Source organism: Montipora capricornis, chromosome 2, assembly GCF_036669925.1.
Source record: "Montipora capricornis isolate CH-2021 chromosome 2, ASM3666992v2, whole genome shotgun sequence".
Classification (NCBI taxonomy): Eukaryota; Metazoa; Cnidaria; class Anthozoa; order Scleractinia; family Acroporidae; genus Montipora; species Montipora capricornis.
In genome coordinates this window covers 22882787-22894406 of record NC_090884.1, presented here as the reverse complement: position 1 = coordinate 22894406, position 11620 = coordinate 22882787, and the positions used below count along the sequence as shown (strand labels likewise).

Genomic DNA, 11620 nt, shown 5'->3' with positions numbered 1-11620 from the left:
ATAATGTCCGACGCGCAAGAAATTTCTTCGACAAGCTTAAGCTTGAGTAGGGCATTAACAGCTTCACACACAAAAGTACTGTTGTTACGTGCAGAGGCATTGTTAGCTTTGAAGAAAGGTGTGGGAAGATGAAAAAGCGGAATCTTGTAACCCTGGATAATGACATTCAGGATGAACTGAGACATTTCCAGCGTACGCCAAAAGTCAATTCATTTTCCACGAGCTGAGGGCTGAGCGGGAGTATCAATATTAACAAAACATTGCTGATCTTAAGACAAGCTTAAAACTAGCGGAAAAACATTGCAAGAAGTCAGGTCAGAACAGGAATCAGGCTGACTGTCGCTCAAAGCTTCCAAGATAAAATCATTACGATCAAAACAAGACACCTGGTAAATCCTGCTCATCTAGTCACTTTGAAGTTGGAGAGTCAGACTGCTTGGTATCGCGGGTCAACCGGCACGCCAGTGCTCGGTTTTTCCACAAGCGAAGCATGTGCTAATGTTAGGACGACGAGGCAGGAAACTAGAATTGGCAGTGGCTGGCTGGGAGGACTGACTTTGGGGTTGGGAACTTGAAGACAAAACTGACCTGCGAAGCGGAGAAGATCTTTTGGTCGCAGCCATCGCTGAAGACTTTTTCTTCTTTCGAGAAGACAAAACTGCACGGGCACGCCTCTCAGCACTGTAGATGCGTTTTTGTCCTCCGAATCATCTACTAGATCCTGCTGTTTGTATTCTTCGATCGTATTCCAACCGTATTCGGACTTGTCAGCCAGAAGAATATGTTTTTGCCGTTCCACGAGCGACTTCTCACCTTCTTCGAGGTCGGACTTCACTTTCTCAAGGTTGGACTTCTCGGCGGCGGACTTGGCGCTGTCGAAGGTCTCCACAAGATTAAGATTGAACTTGTACTGGTCTTCGTTGGTTTTTCTTTTAAATTTGTGCGGTTCTTGAAATTTCAATTACTTGATCTCTTTCATTTGCTGTTCTGACGAAGTTTCCTTAGCACGCTTAATCTGACCTGCATTGTCCTTGAGTAGCTCCTTAAAGAAGGCCGTTAACTGATCGTTGTTGGCTTTAATTAGGTCGGACACTTCGGCTTTGGTGATCGACATTACGAACGGCAAAGGGAAAAATTTAAACGAACGAAAGAACGCGGTTGGTTCTGAAGCCTAGATGACAACCACGTGCTATACCTGGTCTTATATACCCCTACATCGTAACCCATGATGCCCCGGCCTGGAACCCAGGCCCTTTTTGTATCTCGTGCCGACAAAATAGTTACTTCAGCCTTATTCGCTAGCTCACTCAGAAATAACATATTGTTTGTCCTGTTGTTGGACTTTCTGATCACTTACCTTTGTTTGCAGTGAGCAAATAAAGTAATCAAGGTGAGCGTGCCAACGCCAGAAAGATCAACAACTATATACAATACCGCAAAATGAAAAGGTTTGATACTGAACTTTTTAAACAAACTTAATGCAGACCCCGGTGGGATTCTGTCTTTATTTTTGATGACATTGATGATATGTTGGAATCATAAGAAAAGTTATTTATTGATGCACTTGAATAACACTGTCCATGACGAAATAAACTTGTTGCACGGCTTAATCAAGATCTTTGGATAATTAAACAACTACAGTTGAGGGATTCGTTATTAAAAAAGTTTAAATGTCTTTGCAATCCAATTGTTTGGGCTGATTATAAAAAGGCGAGAAATAAAGCAGTAGGCATGTTAAGAAGTACTGAACGCAAGTTTTATGTCTCCAAACTGGAGCAAAATGTAACCGATGCTGAAGAAACATGGAAAATAATTAAATCAACCTCAGGAATGGTTAATCAGTCCAAACGTGTGAACAGCATTATCGAGGATACGATAGAAATGGCGTTAAATTTTCATTTTACATCTGCTGCTGATAAACTCAGGTCGTTACTTCCTCAAACAAACTTTGACATGTCTAAACTGATCAATTTTGTCTGCTCTAAAAATCGACTAAAAAGGATAATAAAGTGCTCTTTAATTTACATTCCATCTATTACAGAGGCCAAGGTCATTGACTGTCTTGAGAGCATTAGTTCACACAAAGCCAGTGGTATCGACAAGCTCAGTCCACGAATGCTCAAGCTAGCAGCTCCTGTAGTAGCTCCATCTATTGCCAAGCTAATAAATCATTCCTTCAAAACGGCCTCGCGTTCTCAATGCTGGAAGACTGGCTTTAATGATTAATTGTTGTAAAGAAGTTTCTTTGGGCAAAAAAAAGAATCATAAATAAAAAATGCCTCAATGGAAAGTGCACTGGCGTTCAATAAGTATAGGACATCGAATGCTGAACCCGAGTGCATTTCGTAACTTAAGGGCGCATTTCATCGAACTCTATTGCACCTTTAAGTTATATTTTTGCATTCGTCATTGACTAATCAGAAACACGATATTCTGATAAGTATAAAATAAGAGCTAGGACTTAAGTTTTGATCAAAAAAGTTTTGATCAAATGTGTTAAAGAAGGAAAAATTGCGAATAATTAACGTTGGTTTTTGTCAAGTATTGAAGTGTTGAAGTTGGACTTTTGTCGCGTGGAATGATAAGGATTTTTATATCATTATCATTGTGCGTAACAAATGACGCCGCAGGACACAAAGCTTTTTTAAAGTGAGGCATGTTTGATGCATGTTTAATACTTTTGGAGTCATTTTAAGGATTGTCAACTTATATTTATTTATTTTATTTTGTCTGCCACACATACAAAAAACAATAAATAAATAAATAAATAAATAGGTTACAGTTGGTTACAACAATCTAAAACGATAGTTATAATATAATATTATGTAAAATTAATATATTACTTTGCAACATTTTAAAGTAAGTCTTAAAAAATTGCAGCTACAAACATCCATAGACGATGTGGCGAGGAAACCCCAAAGCTGAGAGCTTATTAACCTTGGGTTCCTCACACAAAGTAGAAGATGGTATTAACTTTAAATACGGTCGGGCGCGTCTATTAATTTAGTTTTCTGTCAATGACAATTTGTTTCAGTGAGGTCTTAAAGATAGACTAACTGTGAGAAAGGGACGTTCTCTGAATACTGAAAGCACTGCAGGTTCAGTAGCAAAGAGGGCCTTATTCATTAGACTCATTATGATGAAAACAACAGCTGGGACGTACATTCGCCGAATGTCTCAGTGAAAGAAACGGCGCGAAAACCCGCTACCAGTGACGAAAGCAAGTTTCAAAAATTCGGAGCTATGCTATCGGAATCGATCAGAGACTTGAAAAATACTCTAGCTGGAAAATTTGATCTGTTAGAGCAAACACTGACTCTGCCGGACGTCTGGAACGCAGACGACAAGGAATGTGATGTTCTCTCTGATTCTGACCATACCACAGAGAACGAAAGTGGCATAGCACTACCACCGACGAACAGCCCAGTAAAAAGCCGTGATCGACTTCAAGCTCTGATGAGACCACCAGTAAACAGAAAGTGCAGAAAAAATGCAAATGTAGGGGAGGGTTGTGTTGTCAAGTCAGTCACAATTCTGGCAAAAAATGCTTGACAAGGTATTGCACCTGAACGACAAGCTGCCAGGCATGAACAAATCATAATCACCTGGTCATGGTATCTAGATATTTTTATCAATGATAGCTTGGGTGCAATCGAAACAATGAGCTTCGCTAACTATGAAATCAATGCTCGCCGCAGAGAGTGTAGATCACACCGGACCTGAATGAGGATTACATGTCACTCTTCTCTTCATCAGTTCCCATGAACCAGTTCCTCTTTGGTAGTGACACATCAAAGCGACTAGAATTTATCTGCCCTATATTCATTCGACGCAAAAAGGATGTTACTTACAGACTGATTCTTCAATGAGAATGTGCAGCATCATCATTTCAAAATGGAAAGCATTGAGTCAGTTATTAGACTTATTAACTTGTGAAGCCTAAAGGTTTTATGGCATCAATAGATTTAAAAAGACCGTCTCTTACTCCTCGGTACCTATAGCTCCAGAACACCTCAAATGTAGCAGCCCTCTTTGCATTACATTCATTGTGCAACAATATTAGTAACAAGCGCACACGTGTAATGTCAGATAAGACAACCATTGTCTGCTACATAAACAATATGGCGGGCAGTAAATCTAGAGCCTGTAATGTTATTGCAAAGAGCATTTGGCAATTTTCCTTGAAGAGAAATAATTTCCTTAGCTCAGTTTATGTGCCAGGGAAACAGAATACCATGGCTGACAGCAAATCTAGGGTATTTAATGATCGAAGGGAGTGGATGTTGAATCCAGAGGTCTTCCAAACGTTATCCCAACTGTGGGGCCATTTTGAGATTGACCTGTTTGCTTCCAGGTCAAACAAACAGATTGGTAATATGTATCATGGAAAGCAGACTCTGGTGCAACTGCTGTGGATGCTTTTTCAATACTGTGGGTCAGAAAGCCATTTTATGCATTCCCTCCCTTTTCTCTCATTCCCAGATGTTTACAGAAGATTACAACAGACAAGGCAGAGGGAGTGATCATTGTACTCATGTAGCCCACTCAGACTGATTCAACTGCCAAGGCGGTTACTAAGGAAGGAAAACCTGTTAAGGCTGCCACATTGCCATTCAAATAACCCACTATGGAAGAAAATGCAACTGATGGCATGTTTTGAATCCGGAAATGCCTTGAGGCAATAGGAGTTCGCGAGGAACTGAAGCTAGAGGAATCATGTCGCAGTCCTGGCGGAAATCCACTAAACACCAGAATGGCGTCTATCTTAACAAGTGGTCATCATTCTAGATCTGCAGTAAAAGGAACATTGATTCCCATAACATTTCTGTAAATAAGGTGTTAAAGTTTTTAACTTTTCTTTATGAGCTGGGGTTAGGATTTAGTTCTATTAACACTGCTCACTCTGCCTTATCCTCACTTGACTATATATGGTAGCACATGTTCAGTTAGAAATTATCCCTTCATTTGTCGGTTTATGAGAGGGGTTTACATTTCGAGGCCAAGGAAGTCTCATTACACCACTGAATGAAGGGGGTAGTTTCTAAAGAAACTGTGGTGCTGCGTCGGTGGGGAAGTAGTATACAAAAATTTGGTTTTATCAACGGAGTTGATAATGTAAATTGGCCACCGTACAGAGATTCTAAAAGCTGACGTTTCGAGCGTTAGTCCTTCGTCAGAGCGAATCGAGGAATTCTCACAGTTATTTGTTGTATTCATCATCACATCCATCACATGTCAAGAACTCCATTCCTTATTCTCAATTTCTTAGACTTCGACGTCTATGTAGTGATGACTCCGATTTTTCCAGCAAATCAGAGGAGATGTGCCAGTTCTTCGAAAAACGTGGCTATCCTGTCTCTGTGGTCAAAGCGGGCCATCATCGCGCCCAACAATTTGATTGACAGTCATCACTACAAACGTCACAAAAAGACAAGAATGACAGAATTCCATTCACCCTCACTTTCCATCCTCATAATCACGCAGTCAAAAGTATCATTCTTAATAATTTTAAATTACTCCAAAATGATCCCGAGACTGGTAGAATCTTTTCACAACCGCCACTTATTTTATTCAAACGCGACAAAAACGTAGGTAACTTTTTAGTTAGAAGCGCGCTCAACTAACGAACAACCCGGCACTTTCAAATGCGCGCGCTCACGATGCAAAACTTGTCTTTTCATTGTTAACACTAGCAAGATATCGGGACCTAAGCGATCTGTTAAGATCACCGATCGTTTCACATGTACCTCCGCAAATGTCATTTATTGCATAACCTTTACGTTATGCAATAAAGTATACATTGGCGAGACAGGTGGACGACTAGGTGACCGATTCCGCGAACACCTTCGCGATGTTGAGAAGAATGACAAAGATGCATCTAAGCCAGTCGCTCGTCATTTTAGTCTCCCTAACCACTCCAAAAAACACATGGCTATCTGCGGCCTTTCCCTAGGTACGACGGAAAGCCGCAAGAATCTAGAACAAAAATTCATCTTCCAAATCGGCACCCTTAATCCTCACGGTACATGTATTAACGACCGCTTTTCATTTAACTAATATATTCCTATTTTTCACGTTGCCATGTTACCACCAATAGCGTAGCTCCTACTCTACTATATAAACTACACGTAACCCATAATTCCTCGAGGGCTAACGCTCGAAACGTCAGCTTTTAGAATCTCTGTACGGTGGCCAATTTACATTATCAACTCCGTTGATAAAACCAAATTCTCATTACACCACTGTTTGGGATGTTAAAGTTGTGATGGACTATTTACGGCAATGGAAAGACAATACAGATCTCTCGCTTAAGGAACTCTCCATGAAAACTACCGCTCTAATTGCCCTAGTATCAGCAAAGAGGGTGCAGTCGTCGCTCAAGTTAGATCTAAGTTGCATGATTCAGGAAAAAGGACAAATTTACATTCAAGTTTGACTTGTTAAAACAAGGTAGGTCGTCTGTCAAGTCCCCAGTCATGGAACTTTGCTCTTCCCCTGAGACCTCTACAATTTGTGTTGTTGAAACATTGTAACTTTAAACTAATTTCAACTGTGTTGCCTAATCCCCAGTCGCCCGCTCGTGAAAGGAAAAGCGGGGCGCAGCGAATAATGGGGAGGCGTGCTCCACAACAGTATTCGCTAGCTTCACAGAATAGCCTGCGAAGGAGGCAGTCAACTGTTTTATATGGTTCGGAGAAAGCCTTGTTTCACCATCACTGTCGTTGTAGAAACTCCGGTACAATCCTGTGCTTAAGTTATTGGGTACGTACATTGATTAGTTTCGTTAATCCCTTGTTTAAAACCGTTAGCTTAATCTTTATTATTTTACGTGTATTACTCAATGAGTCACGTTTGTACAGCTATCCTGGTATACCAACCACCGCGATTGGTCTAGAATAAGTTATTCGAAGGCCAAAGCTCATTATTTTGTAAGTTGTCGCGTTCAACCACGTTTCGTGCAGTAGTAGGTACACCTTTCGAGTCAGTGCTAAGCACCTTCTTTCTGGTTGATAATTACTGCATTCTGAGTTTTTAACCCCTTGATCATTCACGATGTGTTACCAAGACCAGGAAACGAGGTACCGCTACCTCTATCATCAGTCAGAATTTGATCTGTGCACGCACGAGTTTCTTAGACAACTAATGCTTGCTTTACGTGGCGAGAAGAAACGTGCATCGTAGGGCCTTGCTTTTGTGATTGAGGCTTGCAAGCGGCGCAATGAGATTTTGGGACAAAAAAATCACCCCGTCGCCGTGGCGGTTTAACCCTTTCCCTCCTAAGAGTGTCTAACGCCAGACGATTTTACTCGTCATTGGGGAGCCCCTCAGGGGTGAAAGGGGTAAAAATGACATTACTGAGCGAGAGTAAACGACGCTTTCAAAATAGCTTGTTATAGTGCACTGCTGCTCCTTATTTATTCTCATACCTTAACGAAGCACGGATGACAGTGCTTTGAATAGATATACGATGAAAGAATTTAAAGTTAATTACCAGAATTCGAAGCGAAGCATTTGTTTCCGTCTTTAGTCCCCAAGAACAGTCTGTCTTTGGATTCGATTTCCTTCGGTATGTTATCCATTCGATATCAGTAGTTCTTGATTGGCTAATTTCTTCATGTTAGACACATGTTGAAAAGGCCGTAGACATCAAATTTAGCCAAGCCCTGCCGTTGGCGGTGAACATCTATTTTTAATAGATCATTTCAGCGGGGTCCCATGAAGCCAACAAATGAACTTTGTATTTCTAACTAAGGGTGTAGAAATAGATACGCAAAAAAATCGAACTCACGTATTTTTCCGCGCTTTGATCAAATTTATGTTTATGATGATGGTTAGAGGTTAAACTTTAGTCTTGCTTTTAGATCACCCGATTCATCAGGAGATAATTTTAAATTTTAAAATGGAATGAATTGTGGATGTCGTGAATATGACGAAAGATCGGTAATATATTGACATGGCTGTCCGATAGATATCCTGGAGTTTTGTTTCTTGTTCAGTTTTATAAACACAATTTTAATTATTATTCCAGCTTTCCCTGAAAATTTCCAGTACAACTTGATTTACATAAAACACATACGGTTTTCCACAACAGAAGTGTAGTCGTTGCTTGGGTAATATATATCGAGTCACAATTACATGGGCCAATATTACCCATTTAAATTAATATCAGTTATCCTTATCACAGGAACGACTGACGAAAATAAAACACTTAAATACCAAATTTAAAGCATATGCATATTGATTTAAGGTTTTGCTTTGCGAAAGACCTTACCAAATGCAGCTCTGAATGTTATTTTTTTGTACGAAGCCAAGCGAGTTGCAGTATCGAAGCTATTACCAAGGCAGGATAATAGGCCAGGTAATTGGTGTATAAAGGACACCGGGGATTCATTCTTTTCAGAGAATTCACAATTGAAAAATTCGTTTCTCTCAAATGCCACTTTTCATCGACCTTTTTCTAAAAGAACCTTAGGTCGGTTTCAAAATATACTACCTGAACAGAAGCGAAATAAAGAAAAGCAAAGCAATGGAAAAAACCTGTCATACTTTCTGTCACTTATTTCACTGTAATTTTTAAGCGATGTCTCTAAATATGGTTTCTTGAGCAACAATTTTGAAAATTATTCGAACAGACAACATTCTCTTAAAATTATTCTTTGATAAATGTCGTCTAGAAACAGCTTCAATTTAGATTCAGGCCTTGAGTTTGCAAAGATTGCCAGGGATCATTGTCATCTCCTTGTTTAGAGGAGACACGATGGATTTTTTCTGTATTTCGCTTGCACCACAAGCCTGGAGGACATCTTTCCAAGTTGTTGTGCACTATGTTTGACACATCCCGTTTAACTGCGCACCAGGTACCAGATGAACAGTGTAGATTGTCCTCTTCGGGGTTGTTACTTTGTTCCTTGATGAGACCATCGCCACTTGAAAAGCTACCCTGGCACACGAAACCAGGAGGACATTCACCAAGAATTTCCAAATTCTCGGGGCTCATTAGTCGTTGATCGGAACACTTCAATCCATCTGGGCATTCTTCTGTCGTGCCTTTTGCCTTAGCGGTACCCTCTTTGGCAAAAAACTCGTCTCTCTTACACCACAACCCTGGTGGGCAGTTTTGTAATGATGTATATGATTCAAATCCCGCCTCTCTCTTAGAGGAACACTTTAAACCTATCGGACAGCTTGTTTTATCAACGTTTGTTACTTCTTGGTTTCGTTTGCACCATAAACCTGGCGGACATCTCTTCAGGGCATCAGCCACGGCGTCGTCCTCTTCTCTCTGCACTGAACACTGATGACCACTTTGGCAGAGCCTTTCTCTCTCTCTTTTTTTGGGTTGCTTGGTGAATAGATCTTTGGCAGCCCATTTTATCCTGTTTCTCTTACACCACAATCCGGGAGGGCATCGGTCCAATGTGTCTGAATTCTCGTAGCCACGTTTTTGTTCATTAATGCACCATAACCCAATGGGACAATAAGGTTTTTTTGCGTTGAACTTTTTGGGTGCGTCATCGTTTTCTATCCGATTTTTGTCGCCGTTTTCCGACTGCTCTTTTACCCTAAACTTTTCGTGTTCGTAGCCGTTGCCGTTTTCTCCACACGGCGATCCACGCACACATTTCTCTATTTGTTCCCTTTCTTTGTCTAAACTTGCGTGCTTCTCGTCACTTCCTGGCTTCATCAGCGCTTCAAACTTTGATATAGACATCTCATCTTTCGAAATATCATTCAACCATTTCTGGAAATTTCTTCTCATGTCGAGTGCCGGCCTACGATGCACCATTCTTGCTTCGCTTAATTGACAAATGGTTAGGATTAACAAGCAAATACCAGTGATATTTGAAGCCATCGCGCGGTGTAACTTTTGAGGTATCTCTTCTTTCGTGCGCAACAGTCTGTAAATGTCGAAGAGCGTTGGAACGTTTCACTGACAAAGATTTAGCGTCCTCTACTTGCCCAGTTTACGAGGAGTAACTAAAATCCAAAGATCTGAGCCGGTTTACTTCTTTTATACTTGAAGCATTCCGGAAAAACACCAAGCTTGTTTAATTATCCATTTTGCACCTGTTTGCCACTGATTGAGTCATGGTTCCTATCGCCCACAACTCATGTCTGTTTTGATCTAATCAACTCAAAGAATTCGGCTTTCCTTAAAGCGATAAAACAAACAAAGCTTATGTTGGATTCAACCGTTAGATTTAGCGAATTTAGAAAACCACAATCGATTAGAGTAGTTGATAATGCGTGTGAAAGCAGGACATGAAATGATATAGGATTCTATGTCACAAAAAGTTTTGCTCATGTTCTAAAAAACATGTGCATTCCAATGAAAAAAGAAAGGGTGTGTTTTTACCATGCTAAATTTCGTCCATTCTAATCTTTGTTACGATCCTGGTTTTTCCAACAGTTAGAGTTTGCACCACCAAAGGGAAACTCAATTGGCGCGTTGCGAAGCAACGTTTAAGTATATTACTGAAAAAAATGATGCAAATTTGAAACAATTTCAGACAAATAATTTATTTGCTCAGATGAGAATGATTGTGAGATCAACTAATTTAACGAAATCACTCTAGCTTTTATGTTTTAGGACAACACCACTTATCCAGCACAAGTGATGACAAAGTCATTTTAATTATTGATGTAATGGTGATAGATCAATGTATTTTGCCCGTGGCGTAGGTATAAACTAATAACTGTCATTTATTCGATCTCTAGTTAATTAAATTTCAAATCTTCCTCTCAGGTGGTGATGTAACTCCATGGGAAAATCTCATCTTCCTGGGGATTTATTCAACTTGGATTTTAAAGGTGTAAGCATTAAGTCTTTCAAAGGGAAGCGGTGTATCCTTGACAGGAGAGGAAGGAAGGAAATTATTGTCTTCGGTGCCGTCAGATTCATCTTGTCTCGGAAGCGACTTCAAGATAGTTTGTTTTTACAACAGTTGAATTCAATTGTGTTATCTTAGAAGCAAGCAGGTGTACGGAGTTTTTCAGCGTTGTAATCTTCGGAATACAAAGGTTTCATTTTCCACGTTCTCCGCAATGCAATTCAGTTTTTAATTAGTGAAATTATCAAGAGGGTAACTAAAACCTGAGCACCTTTCAGTTTCATGACTTGCATGTTTAACACAATGATCATGCAAAAGGCTCTGCAAAGTCTCTACATTGGGTATTGAAATTTTCTTGATTTCATCGTCGAGGGAAAAGCACGACTGAAGATGCCGAAGCGTTTAAATAAAGACTGTTTCCAAACGACAGTTGTGATCGTTGTAAAACAAATATGTAACCAAGGCCTTAAAATCATTTTGTAGGATTTTGGTCATGTTCTTGCTTTTAGTTCATTCAGTACTTTGCTATGTACTCATCCTGTGTTTCCAAGGTCAAATGACAATTTCCTACAAAACCATTATAACAGATATCATCTCTTAATTAGAACATTCTATCCATCTTTCTTCCTCTGGTTATACTGAAGCGATAAAATTGTTTGGCCTTTCTTAATGCGTGCTTTATTCTGTTCTGTAAATGTAATTAACAACAAAAACGCCAACTAAATTAACAACACACTAATACACTTCAGACTCACTATTTGGCACATTTCACACATCAAAATACTGGA

At 39.9% G+C, this 11620-nt stretch overlaps 1 protein-coding gene and 1 pseudogene across 1 annotated transcript; both read right to left on the bottom strand.

Annotated features, from left to right (window-relative positions):
• Positions 1–449: 449 nt before the first annotated feature.
• Positions 450–1114, bottom strand: LOC138036130 (uncharacterized; annotated as a pseudogene).
• A 6551-nt stretch (positions 1115–7665) lies between these two features.
• LOC138039119 (uncharacterized) lies at positions 7666–10407 on the bottom strand. The gene is made up of 2 exons (XM_068885301.1): positions 10358–10407; positions 7666–10153 (listed from the first exon to the last, which is right to left on the bottom strand). The coding sequence occupies exon 2, from the start codon at positions 9851–9853 to the stop codon at positions 8684–8686; it is 1170 nt and encodes a 389-aa protein (XP_068741402.1). The 5' UTR covers positions 9854–10153; positions 10358–10407; the 3' UTR covers positions 7666–8683.
• Between the last annotated feature and the right edge of the window lie 1213 nt (positions 10408–11620).